Source organism: Nematostella vectensis, chromosome 9 (genome assembly GCF_932526225.1).
Source record: "Nematostella vectensis chromosome 9, jaNemVect1.1, whole genome shotgun sequence".
In the NCBI taxonomy this organism is placed as follows: domain Eukaryota; kingdom Metazoa; phylum Cnidaria; class Anthozoa; order Actiniaria; family Edwardsiidae; genus Nematostella; species Nematostella vectensis.
In genome coordinates, this window is record NC_064042.1 from 10,795,237 (window position 1) to 10,813,946 (window position 18,710).

The following is an 18,710-nucleotide window of genomic DNA, read 5'->3' on the forward strand; positions in this document are numbered from 1 at the left end:
ATTGAATGAGCCATTACCACACTTTCTTCTGCTCTCAGTGGGCTTTGCGTGGCGTAACCGTATAAGACAGGGCTAGGAACCTGGTTAATTCCTCCCTATAAATGCGCGGGTGCCTCTGGTACATATACAGACAGGGCTAGGGACCTGGTTATTGCCTCCCTATTAATGCGCGGGTGCCTCAGTACATTTGTGGTGTACAGTTCGCTAGATAGCAATGTGGGGGCCGAAATCTCAAGCCCAGCCGTAAAACCTTAGCTGCCATACGTTGACCAAGTCCATGTCTGGATGTCTGGTCTATTCTTGTTTTAAAAACAATTTTGGAATCCCCGTTATTTTTTTTTATCATATTTTTAAGGTCATTCAGGTTTTTTTCATTTTTCAGGTCTCCTTTCTCAGTTTTCTTTGATAAAACATTTTTAAGTTTTTTTTTTCATTTTTTAGGTCTCCTTTCTCAGTTTAATTTAATAAAACACTTTTTAAGAAATTAAAATTTCTAGCTTCTCTTCTTTTTTAACACCTAACTAATTACTTTAATTGTACCGACCTACGCATTTGAGCTCTATGACATGTTGTTTACAGCTCTTGCCTTATCTTCCAATCAATCGTAAATCACAATTATTGTATAAAGCAAAAGATCGACATAACTTACCACCGTCACGTACCGGGAGACGATTGATAAGAAAATATGTAAAGGAAAAGAAATAAAAACGCAGATGGTAACGAATGTCAGTGATGGGAACGACGTAATTAAATGGGTCTCGAACAGTTTCATCGAAATTCTCAGTGCTCGCAATTGAAGGCAGACTCGTGCACGCATGCGCAGAAGTTCGTATAGTTTACGCGTTTATTTTTATTCGGCGCCTATTTTCGCATACTTGCAAGAATTGCAAAGGATCTTATGTTTGAATTTTTTTATATTTCTATTCTATTTTCTAAAAAATTAATCCAGGTTACTCGAGGCTCTATAGGGAATCGTATATCAGTTCACTTTTTTCGAGCGCTAAAGACAATAAAGACAGGCTAATAAAGAGAGGACACCACGCAACTGCATCAAAAAACGAGGGATTGAGAGAACAAAGTGAAGGAGCCATTGTAACTGTTCTGAAATATTCTAACGAAAAGTAGAAAAAATGCTTCAAAGGGATTTCGTCTAAATTAATCAAAGTCACTTATCTTTACCGCTATGGCTGTAAGCGCCGCAAAATGTCTTTCTGCATCGTTCGTACATCTATAGAGACACTTAATTGCTCTCTTTACAACTGAGAATAGACACAAAGAGGCTCGTTTCTGGTTATATTTATTTTAAGCCTTGATTTAATTGTATTGATAAAATCAACGTCGTATAATTTGGAATGTTGTGTGAAAGACCGGGGAATCGTCGTCTCACAGTTGTTAATGATAAGCTGATAGACTCCGTGTTGACAGTGGCGATGTAACACCTTTTTTTAAAAATATTTTTTCTCTTCTTTATTTCCAAACCAAGTATATGAAGAATATGTGCATAAGTGAGTCCGCTTTACTCTACTGGAGAAGCTAAAGATCAGAGCTTTGACATTTTCTTTTTCTTCTTTTTATTCTAATAATAAAAACTTACACACAAAGTATCGGATTAACAAGTGATGCATGTTTCAGATTTAAAATCCAGTAATCATCAAGTTTATCTTTGATACAAACTTTTTTATGCTTTTTTTAACGAATTGAACGAAAATATGATCTACGAATTCTTGTTAAAAAATACTTCCGTTAGAAACACTTCCCTTTGAAAAAAATCATCTGAATAAAAAGGTTCGTTCTTCAATATTTCACGACCGGTAATATCTCCCTAACATATAGACAAATCAGAACTTATGGGTTTTCTAGAATTGCTTTCCAGCGCTTAGATGTACAACGGATGTCTTTAAGTAAACAAAGGAAGACTGGTATTGTCGGTGCTTTGATGATGAACTTTTAGTTAAGGAAAAACAAAACAACGACAACTCTTACAGGAAGTACACATTTCTCTCGCTCTGCTAGTGAACACGTAATCAGTAGAATAATGCAATCTTAAATTTAATAACTAACAAAGTTATTTATACCCGCGTACATGATATTATATAGTCTTGTACCAGAGTGTCAATTGTAAGATAATAATATCCTTGGTCTAATCTCGAGCGATCGAAAAGTGAAAGGGCTTTACTCTGAACGATCAGGAAATGGAACTTTCTGGCTGTCTGATGTATCTTAAATCATATATATAAGGACTGCGATCCAAACAGTGACGTAGTTTGACGGTCACGGACGCGCGGAATCGAGAAACGATGAGGTGCATCGTACTTTTTTGGTAAGTGAAAATATTTTTTTCTTTAATGCTTAAATTTGCCATCTTTTGTCTTTGTGTGTTAAATCTAAGTGACTTATGCTTTTGTCAAAGATGTCAAAAATTTAATGGAAATGCTAAAAAATAATCGCCTTATTAAAAACATGTTCATGATTAAAAAAATTGAAATGCTCTCAGAGTGACGAAGTGACGAAACCGTCGTAGAGCGCGCAAGGTCTAGAGACTAGCTTTCCAGATTATTTCTCAAGGTATATGAAAGTATTTGTATTTCATCAGCTACGATTTACTATTACGATTTACTGTTATCTATCTATGACTAGAAGGAATTTCCTTTCTATATAATAGAACTAAACACTTCTCGGTATGTAGTTGCCCATAGCCCCTTTTAAGGTCACAGAACATCGCCATATTTACCATGTAATAACCAGCTCATGGTATAATTTTCAGATCCTAGTGTAAAAAGCCTCCCTAGAAACTAACACAGCCTTTGTGCTAAATTCTATGGTACAATCAACCGCACAACCTTGGTAGTTGTTAACGGATGTTAATTTGTCTTTACGCTTGCGATTTTCTGTGTACAGCTTAGCTTTTTCTTTTTGTAGTTTTTTCAATTTCATCGAGCCATTCTTAATTCATAAATAACGTGAAACATAATCGAAGATTGCAGGTAATATCGAAATGATCAGAGTATCTCTTCGCTTATAGTGCAGGTAATACAAGGCCCGCGCTTCTCATGGTAGACTCGGAGAGATAAGATTGATTGGATGGCAGTGCGGTGGAAAAGCCATTAAAAGCATACCTTGATTGCATCTCTCCAAAATAGTCTCAATACATCCCATAATGTCTCGAGATGCGGCCATGATTAAAGCTAAATGATGCCATCGATAGAAACTCATATAGACGGATTTCATTGTTGATTAAACCTAGAATTCTGAAAGAGATCTAGGTGCTTCCAGGCGAAGCTATTTTCATTTAGCTCTGATGCTATTGAAGAAGGGGGTGTTGTTTCACGTCAGATTTCACATCTTTCTTTTTCATGACTTATGCCTCCTCTATTATAATTCATCCCTCTTTCAAAAAATAAAACAACGGTAGTTATAACGAGGTCTGCAATGGTTTACTGGTAATGTTTGTTTAGCATATCCCCTAGCGTTTGGTGACTGAATCCTTACCTCTAGTACCGCCACTCCCACGTATGCTGATCGCGATTATCAAGAAAGCGTTTAGCGAGCAAAATTGCTTATCTTTGTTCATTATTTATGATTATGACTGTTTTGCATTTACAGAGGGAGACTTCCACCCCTATTCCCACTTTTTTTCTCACCCCCACTCAACTCCTTTCCAGGGCTGTCGCTAGCACGGAGGCAAGGGGGGGGGGGGGAGCCTCAGAAGAGCAGGACTTTTACAAAGTACACATAAAAAATAGCGTCTATCCCCAAAAAGGAATTAAAGAATTATATGAGGCTTGCTTTCCCTGAACAAAATTTTCTGGCCACGGCCTTGTTTGTGCTATTGTTTGGAAAATCTCGTTTACTCCTGCTATATGCCTATCTTTACTCGAAACGCGAATTATAGTACATATAGTTTCATTAACATTATTATTCAATTGTTGTTTAAAACCAGTGTCTAAAAATTTGGATGTATATTTTGAAACTGGGAAAAGTTTTCGACGAGACCATTAGTCGTCTCCCTTGAAAACACAAAACGTGATAAACAAAAAAAGGGTAATCAAATGTTAAAGCATTGAGAACACGTCCTGTAATCTTAAAAAGTCCAGATAGCCAAATGTAAGCAAATTTTCACATTAAAAGGGAAGGTCTTTATTAGTCTTGTCACCAGCACTTTCTTAGGTGCACGCGACACATAGAACGTGATCTGCACACATTTGTGCTCTAGACTAGAGAAAGGCTGACGCACACAAACCAGTCCGAAGGCACGACCACCAATCGACTCTCAAATTGACATTACCGTGCAAATGATTAAATTTCCTACCAGCAAATGAAGAAAATAAATAACCTTCAAAGATACCGCTAGTGCGTTAATAACGGTTCGGAGCCAGTCATAACAGTACTTAACCCATATACGCTCTGTTTTGCTTTAAGAGGGGGATAGGATACATATTTTATTGGGTCGGTAATATACACGACTTCCCTCTCCCCGGAGGCTCCGTTCTACCGGCGGACGTCAAATAACCACTTAAACTTGGGCATTGTTTCTTTTGCAAAATATGACACAAATTGCACGTAAACAGCGGTGTGGGAAAACGAGGATACTCGATGTTTCAATTCTCTTGTTACTATTGCCCACTTTCACTTAACTGGTTAACAGAAAACAGTAAAGCGCCGTCTTCTCTAGCCGAGGCTGCAGAAAGGTAACAATCTTTAGAAACAAATCCAAATTTTGTAAATGCGAACTGTCAAAATTACAGGACAACGCAACCGAAAAGTATGCTTTAAAAAATAGCTTTAGATTTCTGTTGTTTTCATTTTCAATTTACCCAAACTCATGTTTCTTTATTTGACATGTTTATCTTGGGAGTTTACTGTCATTGATACGGTGAAGTATGAAGTTAATTGAACATTAAAACAGATAGGATCTCTGTTTCCAGTTTGTGCACTTGTAGCTTCAGGGTTTAAAACATTTTGGGAGTTTAGGAATCTAAAATGTTTTTCTAAATCATCATCTTTTTTTTCTTAAGCATCAATTTTTTTCGCCAATTTTCTTAGTATATTTTTAAAACCGTTGAAAGGCTTTGCTGATTTATGTGGCTGCATTAGCAAACAATATGGTCCTCTTAAAATGTCATAGAAGCACTCCGTTTTAATGGATATTTAATACCCAAGGATGTAAAAACAAAATAACTTATCATTGCCATAATATGAAATTGATGAAAAACCGAAGATCAAACTCTGAGAAAAGAAAATCATTTCACTGGTACATCTATTTTGAAAGTAATGGAGGCGGCAAACTATTTGAGACACTTGTATTTGTCAAGTATTTGAGCGTATGTCGTCTATGCGGCCTTAAGGACAAGACAAAGCTCTTAGTAATGTCTTTCCTGCTATTACGACTGGCGTCGGTACGGAAAAAAAGTTAAACACAACAAAAGGAGCCTCTTGAATGTCTCTTTAAAAAGAAAGTGATTCAATAATACCCGGCACTCAAGTATCCAATAACACTTTTAAAAATGTTAGAATACTCGAAAATAATAGGCCTATTACAATTAACAACTTTGTTTTCAGCTTGCTTGATTAAGGAAAGAGGATCCTAGAAATAGTATTTGAATTTTCAAGCAGATAAAGCTTAAAAAATTGCTATGACAATTTCAAGAGATGAGAGGTCGAATGTTTTGTTTATCAAGTCGCCTATGGGGGGTACCCTAGGGCATGCTCAGAGCCCCAGGGGTCTTTGCGGGCAACCTAGTCTAATGTTCTCAGCCTAAAATGACAAGGGAGGGGTGGGTGGGGGGGTTCTAGGAATTCAATTCAATTCAATTATTTCATTTGGCACCTTTTCATCTTTGATTCACGGGCGTTGCTCCAAATACATTTATATTGAAAACCAAAATTTACAATTGGTTTTCAATTATATTTCTATTTACAATAAATTCTCTATTATCGTACTTTGTAGCGATGTTATTATATAGTTCTCATTACAAAGCACTTTCCCTTATTGTTGTTGCTTCCCAAACAAACAAGCTATTTCTTTTTTGGTTGCACTTCCTGTTTCAAACTAATCACCTTCAAAAATGCTATGGCAGGGGGCATCGCTTTTAGATTCTGTTTTGTTGCGGATTGAAAAACTCTATACATTTGTTCCCTCAATTCACTATATGACGGGCATTTTATCATGAAGTGTTCCTCGTCCTTGACTTCGACCAAGCATATTCTTTGTTCAGGGGGAGTGTACGGTTTTGTATGACGTCCTGTTTCGATAGTTTGTGGTTGCTTAGTCTAAGTTTTGTTAGCGCAATTCTGTAATTAACATTTTTTAACTTGTGAGAGATAATCTTCGTAATTGTGAACGCTCTTACAATACCTAAATGTTCTTAATTTGTTTTTATGTCGAGGGTCTTTTCTTTCATCGTTATAAATTTCATTGAGCCAGATTTGTTGTTCTGTCAGTCTCTGTCTTATGAGATTTATTGGTATTTCTGCGTCGAGTGGGTTGGACTATATTTCAACATGAAACCATCTGCCCCCTCCCATTTGAGATTACGATCGCATACCTTCAAAAGACGGTGTCTCGACTAGGCCTTTCCCAACAATATTTTAAATACGCGTACTATTGTTATGATTAGCAATTGGTTAACTAAAAAACATTGATAATTTTCTGTTAGAATGATTTAAAATATGCTTTGTCTTTGGCAATACATAATTATAAATTATACATAACGAAAAATTTGGTAAAAAAGTTAATCCAAATTAATACTAATAAATAAATACTAATAAATTAATACGATATTAAGGTTGATATGGTATGTTTTAGAACAAAGTGATTTCCCTTATTCAACCCCGCCTACGCAGACCACCAAGTTATTCTACAGCTTGTCTGTAGTATTTATAGTGATAACAGGGATATATTTTGCTTTACAACTTTATTATATCCATATACGTCAGCCGCTGTTAAATCGAGGAACTTTCAATTAAGGGTTAGGGGAGGAACATCCGTTCGAAAGCGCTTCCAAGAGCTAGTTTTGTGATATAATCTATACGTCTGATTGATTAAAAGACTATTGTGTCAAAGTAACTTGTATCGAAGGGAGCGCTTCTATCTTATGATTTTACTTTATGCGTCCACGTTTAACTAACACTCGCTAGCGAAGCCCTGTGGAATACGTCGATAACTCAATGTTACGGAGGTGAGCTCTGGTATCTCTAAAGTAATTTGCTATCGTTAAACAAGTAGTGAAATATCTGTAAACCTTCTATTTGAATTGGAAAATAAAAAACATGCGCAGGTAACAAAAACCGTTACAATCTTAGCTGGAAACTTGGTAAATTCTAATATGAATTAGATTATATTATTTGTTCTTATTTTTTTTATTTTAAAAATTTGCTATGCGCAAATTAATAACATTAGCTTTGAAATTGTTAGAGATTAGCCCATGACATTCTGTACCTCAGCCTGCGCACTTTGTTTACACTTCGCTTTGTTTACACTTCGCATTAAAAATATTTCAATATTTCCAAAAATAAAAAATAAAAATAAACAAATACCCTTAAGGTTCACGATGATAATGCTGACTTAAATTCTACAAATACCGGCGATATGCGACAGTAAGTGCGCCCGAAACATCTATGTTTACAGATGCAGCGAGCATGTAGATGATAACGTCATAAACGATCTTCAATTAGCGGAAGGTTTTATTAAAATAAGTCTTCTGAGTCGTGAGTCTGCTATTGTACTCGACATTTTTACGCGTTGCGGGGATATTTTCTCAAGTCCATAGACCATGTATATTGCTATTTTTAAGCCATGCACGTACGCATAGTGTCTGCCTATCAAGGAAGGACCTAGAAAAAGGAGTGGGGCTAATGTGTGTTTGTGTGTGTGGTGTCGGAGTGAGAGGGGGAGGGATAGGAAAGGCGCGCCTTACGTTGTTGCTATTCTGCTCTGATAGTTATAGGAAATGCTTTTTTCAAGCCATGCACGTACGCCGGCCCATACCCAGGATTTTTCTTAGGGGATGCGAAAACCGTAAAAGTGGACCTAATTTTTTTCGGGGGGGGGGGGGGGGTCTATGCCAAAAATCTAACCGCCTCCGAAAAAAAAAATGATTTTTTTAATGCCTTTTTAGTATCTCCATGTGACGTTTATTGTCGGATTTGGCTACATACCAAAGTGATCTAGCTTATGATTTATAGTTTTGTCTACAAATAGCACGTCTATTGAGAACCAAAAGTGGACTTTCCGCCGTTGCGTGTGTGTGTGTGTGTGTGTGTGTGTGTGGGGGGGGGGGTTCGCACCCCCTGCACCCCCCTGGTGTCTGCCTATAAAGCGTGAGAAACTAGGAATAGGAGTGGGATGGTTGTGTGTGTGCTGTTGGGGTGAGGGGGAGGGAGGGGGGAGAAATGGAGAGGCAACGTGCGCCCTTATGCTATTGTGTGTGTGATAGGAAAGGTGTCGAAAGTACTAGAATATGGAACCACAATTGTAAAAACTTGCGCTAGAAATCCCACCGTTTATATCAACAATGTGAGAACTACGCAAAAAGTAGGCGCTCAGAGTCCAGTCTTTAACGCTGTCGCTCGGTCATTATTTATAATAGCACTTTTATGTTTTGTATTTATTGCATATTGTTTTTTCTTCTTAAAAGGGTAATTTTAGAACATTTTTATTAGTTATTATCAAATTCTTTGTATTTTCTCTTTCTTTTAATACAGCATTTAAAACAATGCACATTTGATGATAATGTTTCAATTGTACAAATTAGATTTTAAATATTTTATATTGTTATTATTATTTTTTTTATACGCAAAGGCCGTTCATAACGATTTTCGTTATAAACACTCATCCGCGTCACGTAATTTAAGCCCACACGTAAAAGAACATTAGGGAATATTTTTATGGAGGTTATTAGTATAACTACCGAGGCTCTGCGGTTCCATTGGTCATAATACTGTTAACCGGTGTATTATTTACATCTCCGTCGGCTTAGAGACGTGCCTGTTGGCATTTTGATATCGTAATTCTAAAATGAGCGAGAGGAGACACCTCTAGGCAAGACGTTTATGTCGACACATAATCGCTTTGGCAAGATGAACGAAACTCTTCCTGTCAAATCCATTTTAACTCTTCGATATTTTTTTACAATTTCTTGATCTATCGTCTTTTGTAAGAAGATGAGAATTTATAGCGGAAACAGGTATTATATTTATATAAGGTCTCCTAAGTATTTAAGGAGGGTGGATCTGAGAAATACTAAATTATAAAGGTACGTGCGATGCGAGAGGTAGATATAATTTTTTTCTGCTTTGGTTTGTATTCTACTTATTCATACTTCCATTTTTGTTCAATTTTTCTTGATATTCCTTATTGTGACGGGTAAGTAATTATAAATTGTATACCCATGTTCGCGATAGTTTATCTTAAGTCATTTGAGCTTATTTTAATCTTACTACTGGTGCTGAGAAGTGGTTTTATTGTTATTGTTCTACTGCTTATTTGGTCGTGTTGGCCCTCCCTATACACTCGAGGCTTCGTCAAAGCTATTTTCCATATCCATATAATCCACATAGCTATTTTAATTAAATACGTTTTATAGTATAATACAATAAGTTCAAGGCTGTTTCAAGGCTGTTGTGGTGTCCCTGCCGTTTGTCTTGTCCCATTTCTGTCTTTATCTTATCTCTATTAATTTATTTATTGTGTATTTGTGCGTAACCGGCGAAGCTATCAAAATAAAAATAATAAAAAAGCTAATTTGTAACAAAACTTGAAATGAAACGCTATGACACAGGTGCAATTCAATCAGGACTCTTCAAATTTTCAAATTTATTAATTGTAATCAAGTTACGGTTAACAACTTAGACCTTGCCCAATCTAACATTATTAGCCAAGTATCGAGTGGGTTTGACATCCATGTTGCATAAACAAATATATTTATTTTTGATATTCACATAGTGACGTATTCAATACTTCCTGTGTGTCGATTTCAGCGCTTTCCAGAGGAAACTAAAGATCTAAAACTGTATTATCAGAGATTAAATGCGTTTCTAGTCTATAACCAGTTTATACAGTATACAAATGTTTTTGGGTGTTTCGCCGAAAAATAATTATTTTTCAAAAACTCCTTCATTTCTGTACAAAACTGACTTGAAAAACAAAACAAAACAGACTTGATCTTATATAAAACGTCTTAATATCTGTTTTTTATATCTCATAATAAAATGTAGAGAGTTAAGTTCTGCTTTTTCTCATTGATGGAAATATGTCATTTTATTAATCCGGTAGGTAAACAACCGTGCACAAGAGTCTTCCAAGAAACAACAACAACAAAAAGGGTTTCAGCTAGCCTCTACCCAAATAGAACAAAAAAAAAACGACTACGAAGGGCCCAGGATTAACAAGAACATGATGTGAAACAGGCATACCAGAAAAGGGCGACCACGAGACAACAAGCAAACCATCTTCCAAAACATAACTAACAACTTGTACTAAGGGCGGGGATAAACTGTGAAAGAGGCAAAGCAAGTGAGAGATCTCAAGTAAGAAGGCGCAATGAATCGAACTTTATTTGATAACCTGACCTCAGCTGCTTTCGAGATACCTGGCGGAAACAGCACTAATGTTGCATCTTCATTCCGCGAAATTAAACTCACACTATACGTGATTATCTTTCTTATCAGCGCAGTAGGAAACTCACTCGTCTGCATCGTAATCCTGAGACGACGGCGTATGAAAACAGTAACTAACTACTTCGTACTGAATCTAGCGATAGCAGACCTAGCACTAACGTGTATTTGTATTCCATTTGATATCCCTGTTCAGGAAATGAACTACGTGTGGCCGTATGGAGGGTTTATGTGCAAGATCCTATACCCGCTGCAGACGCTATCTTTATTCGCGTCTGTGTTCACTTTGACTGCTGTCAGTTTAACACGATACTGGGCAATAGTACATCCTCTAAGACAGCAACTTAGTGTGTCAAATTCCAAGCGGATAATTGTAGCTATCTGGGTTATATCGATCATTCCCGTGTCGCCTTACAGCTACGTCCTGAGTCACGAAGATGGCAGCTTGTCTTGTGAAGAGAACTGGGGCGACACTTCTATGCGAAAGGTTTACACCGCTGTTCTATTTATGTTTCAATATGTTCTCCCGCTCACGGTGATCGCGGGCGCGTATATTGGGATCGGTATAGAGCTTCGGAAGCGGCAAACACGTGACAGGTCTGGTGGATTGCGTGATGTTCACGCGGAGGAGACAAGAAAGGTGTTACGTATGCTGAAGGTTGTCACGGTGGTATTTGCGGTGTTCGTATTACCCACCAATATCATGTGGCTCTGGTTGGACTTTGGCCATGCTGAACAAGAGTACGACAGATTCTGGGACCTCGTGGCCTTCTGCAACATTGTGACGTTTGCGAACAGCGCCGCGAATCCTATTTGTTATACAGTGCTTAATGAGACGTATAGAAAAGAGTTCAAGTCTTACTTGGTGCGCTCATATACAAGGACAGGCAGAGAGTTCAGTAGCATGAAAGCCAAATTTAGTCAGACTTCCGCGAACTTTACTCAGTTAAAATCTAACAGGACTCAAACTGTTTCCTCTGCTGTCTAAGCTTCAAAGTACATATCTTGCTCAAAATACATATCCTGCTAGTAGGCGTTTTGTAATGATTATCGCAAAACAAAAAGAACAGCCTCGAGTGATGGTCGCCACTATCTTGAGTACCATCTTGAGTAAAACATGAGAAACTAGTGGGCGCCTGCAAACAGGCAAGAGAATCCATATTTGGAGACCGGCCTACCAAGACTGCGCTAAATGTATAGGATACCAAAAGTGCCATTAATAATATACATGCACAAATTTCTCGATTCTGATTGGCTGCGAGCTGTGCAATTTTCATGTAACACCAGTGCAGAAAGTTGTAATACCAGTGCAATTATATTTACATTCAAAGTCAAAATCCACGAAAATTACTATTTTCTTACACGATAGGTACTGTATCTTATTCTACACAATTTTCAAAACCTTTTTTGATAAAAAACAATTCAAACATTAGAAAAAAAAAAAAAAGAGAGAAATGCCATGAAAATCGTTAGGAATTCGACCGCGGTGATCCAAAATTTCTCAGATACTAAACAGATACTAATAAGAAACTAAACAGATACTAACAGAAACTAATAGCAAGTGAGAAACTGTGCGATTATCTATACTAATTCATTTGGTTTCACTGAAATACTAATTTTAAAACCGTCTTTAGACCATTGGCTTGCATCGTTTACTTTAAAGAATCATTGCAAATTCACCAAGGCTAAGTTGTACGTGATTTGTGGTTATTTGTTTATTCGTTTTGCATTCGTGGTGTATTCGAATACAATGCCCTTAAGAAGTCTTATTAAAGACGAAAATTTGGCAGTGTCGAATACCAGTTTTTGGTGTATTGTACTTTTTTTCTTCTGGTTCACGAATTTGGTCATTTTGTATTTATTCGTGTTGTATTCGCGTATCTATGTGTGTTCGTGACATCCCTACTTGCGGCAATTTATCAAATTGTTTTCTGAGTTAAGTTTTTTACCATTATAGCAAAAAAGAAAATAATGATAAGAACAATAATTTGATATTTTTTAAGGAAGCAAAATCAAAACTAGAATAGGCTTATGAAATATGAGCTATGAACTGAATAAAACAAATTCATTGCTTACATCGATGTTATTCATTACTTTGAGGTTCGGAAAGGGTAAAGTAAAATGGTGGGACGAGAAACGGCTGGCTAGTAATGACTAATATGTTAGAGCTGCAAATACACATGGCAAGAAAGGGCGGCCGAGAAAGTGGAGGGGGGATTCCTGTCGAAAAAAGTCGTTTTTGATCTTTGACAATGCTCCTTATAATGTTCCGTGTAAGCCGTTATCTATTTTAGCTACGTCTGAGAAGGGCAAAAGGACCTTAAACAACGACGACGACAACGTGGACGACAGCATAAAAAATAGGCCCGTAAAACATACATGTAGCTACTGCAGGCAAGTATTTGCAACTGTAATGTTATCATACATTTCTCGGTTATTTCTGATTATAATCATACTATAAAAAGTATTAATGAACGGTATAAGACTCCAATATATTAAAAAAAAGGAAAAAAGAAAGAAAAAAAAGAAAATATTCAGTGGGGAGGACTCGAACCCAAGACTTTAGGCAACTTACGGAATCAAATGCAACGACCTTAAAGCCACGAAGCCAACACTAGAAAAGTAGGATACTAAAAATAACCTTATTAGCGAAGCGCCGCGTGAGCGGACCCCCATGTATCACCGCTTAATGTAACAACTGCCGCTTAATGTAACACTAACGCTTAATGTAACAAAAATCGCCGCTTAATGTAACACTAACGCTAAACACATTGACCCCTCAACCGGCCTGTACCGGCTTTGGAAAGTACCCACAACCCAAAAAATTCATAAATGCAAACTAAACACAACAAGATGAAGATACTCAGGCATCAGTCTAAGGGATAAATGGTCTTGAAGATACGCATCCGACCAAGGTGTTAGCAACTACTCTTAAGCCAAATAATAGCACAGGTTCTTTGACAAATTTCAAATCGAACAAGGAAAGAAAAGCAGAATCACCCCTCTCAATAAAACGCTCAAAATACAACACAAGGGAGAGAGATCAGCAAACACAGCTCAAGACACAAATAGATACCTTTATTCTGATCCTCCAGGTTCATTTCCATGGCCTCAAAACACAATGTCCACTCCTTGAAGGCTTGTAAAACCACGAAGATGCCTTTACGGATTACAAAGCATTCTGGGAGATCCAGGGGAAAATTCACGAGGGAAGGGCCAGTCAACACTCCTCTCCCCAAAGTCAGATAGTTTTTTATAAGTCTTTTCACCCCGAAGCCAAACAAATCAATTCCAGGTCATACAGACCCAGAATAGCAGTGTAAACAATTTTGGAATCAATTTGGTTTTAGAAAAGACAGCATTTAGGAGAGCTGTGGTGATTCATTAGAAAATTATTTTCTCATCCAGGCAAAGCCAAACAAGAAAAAATCATCATGAATCCACCTTTGCTTGCAAATATCCATAAGCAAAGCACTCAATTATGCCCCAAAAGACTTCATGATGTCCTGAGACACTGTCCTAATATGCTCATAGCTGTATTTTTGATGAAAAATACAAGCAACGAGGGATTAAAAGTGGGGACCGCAAAGCACTGTTGGAAAGCTTGGATACCGTTGACTATGTGCAGCTGTGTTTGACGGGCTGTATAAAACTCAGAATAGGGGGGGAGGTATCTGTTTTCAGTCTGTTTTTTTTTTTTGTAAATTCAGCTCAAAAATAGCCAGGAGTCAATGGGTTAATGTAACAACAAATCGATGCTTAATGTAATAAAACAGTTAACGCTTAATGTAACAAATTTTCAGCGCTTAATGTAATAACGGACTTAAATGTAATAACCATGAATTTGGATATAGAATTTGGATAGATTACGAAAGAACAATTCGCAAGGCAACCAAACTTAGGGTAAGTCGTCTAAACGTGGGTGTAACGGGGGGTGTCATTTAGCTTTGCGTCATCAATGACGACATACCATATACGAATATCAATATCTTGAGCTACGGGAGTTGTGGCACGACCAACCCTAGGCCAAGTTGTCTAGAGGTCAAGGGGGGTCCAGCAAAATGGACACGTGACATTACGTCATTGATTACGTCATCATAACAAGGAAAATCATATCTTTAGCTACGAGAGTTGTGGCACAACCAAACTAAGGACAAGTTGTTTTGAGGTCAAGGGGGGGTCAACAAATGGAACACGTAACATTACGTCATTAATGACGTCATCATAACTAGGAAAAATCATATCCTGAGGTACGAGAGTTGTGACACGACCAAACTTAGGCCGTTGTCTTGAGGTCAAGGGGGTCCAGCAAAATGGACACGTGACATGACGTCAATTATTACGACATCATAACTAGGAAAATCATATCTTGAGCTACGAGAGTTGTGACACGACCAAACTTAGGAAACATTCTCTTGAGGTGAAAATCTGTCGTCCCTTAGGGCCCTTTAGAAACTGTTTACCGGCAAACTTAAACCCTCTTAAATTGAGAATGAATAACGTAATTCAGGTGTCTTAGAAGGCCTTTTATTTTGATCATCTTTAAAAATAACGCTTCACCGACGGGGTATTACATTCTAAGAGCTCTTTGGGTTTTTATCTTCTGCGAGCCGAGCATTTTGAAGGAACATTTGACGATCCGGAAAGAACCAAGCACTCGAATTAAACTAGCCAAGCATTTACGACCATTGCGAGTACTTGCGAGCAAGTCGATGAACGATTGCGATTCAAAAACTGCTACCCCTAAAAAAATACGACGAAATTAGAATTTGTTACCGACAAATGTCGCCTTTTTTGTTTTATGTTTAATTAAACAGCGCGGGTAGAATAAAAAAAACACTTCCGAATAGTTCCTTGCTTGATTGTCACTCAAAACTCATTTATACCTGGGCGGAAACCTAACGATAGTTATCACGAGATACGAGTATTTTAGTTTTAATGACGTCATCAATGACGTCACACCTCACATGGCTATTTATGCACCCCGCTTGACACCTACGTGACATTCTCAAAGTGTGGTTGCCCGACGATGTTTCTATCCCGAGATATGAGTATTTTCTTTTTAATGACGTCATCGATGACGTCACACCTCAAATGACTGTTTATGCACCCCCCTTGACACCTACATGACATTCTCCAATTTTGGTTGTCCGATGATGTTTTAATCATGAGAGATGAGTATTTTCGTCCTTAGTTAAATTTATGGTTATTACATTAAGCATCAGTGTTCTTACATTAAGCGTTAAGTCCGTTATTACATTACGTTAACTGTTTTATTACATTAAGATTTGATTTGTTGTTACATTAAGCGGCAATTTTTGTTACATTAAGCGTTAGTGTTACACAAAGCGGCAGTTGTTACATTAATCGGTGATACACCACATACCTAAGAAAAAGTGGTAAATAAGAAAAATATGGTAACAAATATTGGTAACCCATCGACTCGAGTTTTGGTGACGCGATGTCCGTCCGTCCGACCCTTAAAAGCAACAACCAAAAAACAACCAAACTTGGCAGGTGTAATGTATGTGTCAAGGGAGGTGCAAAACTGTGGTCACGTGGTTTGTGGCGTCATCGATAACGTCACTAGAAGCAAAAATATGATGACGTCAACAAAATAAAAAAAAATATTTCACGAAGGGAACATCTTATGGCAACCAAACCTAGTAGGTGTCATGTTGGTGTCAAGGGGGTGCAACAATAAGGTCATGTGTTGTGTGACACCATTTATGACGTCACATTAAGCAAAAAACGTGATTTATAGAAGCAAAAACATTTATATCTCTTGAAAGAAACATTGTTTCACAACCAAACTCGGTAGGTATCATGTTGGTGTCAAGAGGGGTGCACCAATATAGTCACGTGATTGTGACGTCATAAATGTATAACAAACATTGTATAACAACCAAACTTGGTAGGTGTCATGTATGTGTCAAGGGCGGTGCCAAAATATGGTCACGTGACGTCATCGATGACGTCATTAAAAGAAAAACTACCCTGACGCCGAAACATCGTATGACATCTAGACTTGTTATGTGGGGGGAAGGGGGTTTAACAAATTGGGCACGTGATTTGTGAAATCGTTGAAAACGTCAAAAACAGAAATATAATATTTAAAATTTCTTAAATTATTAAGCGAAAATGAAGTTTGGAGCTCCGCTTTTAGGCAATGCCTAAATCTATATATTACTGCTTGTATTGAAACGTTCTAAAGCGCACGTCGAGCATGTCGAATTCCAGTAACTTCTCTCTTTCACAAAGATAAAATTCCCGCAACAATTGATCAAATTAGTGTTGTGTAATATGTATTTTGTATAATAATCTAAAAAAATGCAAAATCATCATTCGATAAGTAAATTTGCGGGGGCATGTTTGTGTACGAGATAACTTAAGTTAATATGTTTGAACCTACAGAGAACCTCAATAAAGCTTTGCAACTTGACTAAATGTCGAAAGGAATCAGATACGGGCGAAAAAACTTGAGCTTAATAGTCGGGTCGCTTAGCGCACAAAAGAGCTCAATCTATACACACCGGACAAAAGCACCAAACTTGGTATCTAGAGGATGAAAAGCAATATTAAGACCGGTGCCCACCGGTACCATTTGCGGATCCATAAATAAAGAGCAATTATTTTTTTTTTAGAAATCTGGTGTTGCGGGTACCCTGTGGTAAGATTTTCATACCTTTTCAAGACACAAAAAAGATCAAAATGCACATATTTGAAAACGGTTTCTATCATTTCAGCTGTATTCTATCGAATTCCGTGCCAAGAAACATATAAATAGCTATAAAAAGCTACATTTGAAGAAGAAGGAAAACCTACTGGAACCCAGGCCCCGCGCGGCATTGTTTACATCCCTTTTGCTAACATGCAAATAACATAACAACTCGGATCATTTGTTTATCTTTTCGTTACGGCCCTATGTTATTTTAAAATCAAAGTATCACAATTGTTTCCGAGGCGAGAGCCTCGCTCTACCCCATGCTTGTTATGGGTCAAAGCGGGGGAACCGGCAGACGCCCTTGACTTCCAACCACTCGGTCGTATGAAGCCGAAAACCCTAGCTAATAGCATTCCATTATTTATATTTTCATTTTGCAAAAAAAAAAAGGATATCGAACTAATATAGATCGGCAGCGGTGGCTGGCGTCTACAGGTATGGCGCTCAAAACCTTCTGATCGTTAAAATAAAAGAATAACTCTGGCTTACGTCAGGTTTTGGGCTAAACGTGTCCTCGCTAGTATCGTCAACACTAGAGTTTTTGAACACTTGTTTATAGCACCGTCGTTTCTTTGGCACCTCGAAGAAAACGTCCCTGAGAAAGGAAAAATCCTTTGTTTGGAAAAGAAATCCCCGCGGACCCTGGGCACATGCTAGCGTACGCGCATCATTCTGAAAAGTCTCTTTCAGTTTGTTTCAGTTTGTTTCAGTTTTATTACAATAACGGTCCGGCGATCACTGATCCGCACTTTAGGAAAAGCCTCTAAAACTCTGTCCTTTAGTAGAAAAACCTCCCAAGCGTGTCTCATGTACATTGAGGAGCTCGGACATCAGAAAAAGGAACGTACCATTTTCAACAGCCTCCACTTATATATTCTGTTAATATATTTTATAAGCCTGACAAAAGCTCTATACTTTTTTATCATCCTCTCTCGCTTCCTGGAGGCGTTTCCTGTTCTTATGCTCCACGGCCCCTTTCCATCCCTGAGGTCATCACTAATCATTTTTGGGATAATAAAATAGTCCTCTATTGGTACGGCGATTCGTTGGAGGATGGTTGCTATCCTGTTAAAAGCATGCGATGCGTTCAACCTCATCACTATGATGCACACGAAGGGAGCAATAAGCACTGTTTTTTTCGTAGTGCCTCTGCTTTTCAGCTTTTTTTAAAGTGCTTTCGAGCATTAATACCGCAAATTTGTGACAATTCCTGTGCCATTTTGCGCTATTTGCGCAACAAAGAGTTTCTACAGATGTTTATTCTGCAGAACATCCAAATCCTCTAATATTCTCAAGAAAAAAATCACAACCTAATAACTTTGATTAAGGAGGCATATCTAAAGCATCTTATTGGTCTTTGATGTCTAGTTGA

The 18,710-nt window shown here is 37.6% G+C and overlaps 1 protein-coding gene across 7 annotated transcripts in view; it reads left to right on the forward strand.

Annotated features, from left to right (window-relative positions):
• The window catches only part of LOC5512665 (neuropeptide FF receptor 1), a 28,838-nt gene extending 16,149 nt beyond the window's left edge, over positions 1-12,689 (forward strand). For 6 of the 7 annotated variants that reach the window (XM_048732758.1, XM_032382117.2, XM_048732760.1 and 3 more), the window contains one exon: positions 10,274-12,689. In XM_048732758.1, the coding sequence (XP_048588715.1) occupies positions 10,541-11,602 (1,062 nt within the window). In that variant the 5' untranslated portion in view covers positions 10,274-10,540 and the 3' untranslated portion in view covers positions 11,603-12,689. Of the gene's footprint in view, positions 1-914; positions 2,321-10,273 lie in introns of those variants that run through there. The other variant, XM_032382119.2, reaches the window with a different exon arrangement.
• The last annotated feature ends 6,021 nt before the right edge of the window (positions 12,690-18,710 follow it).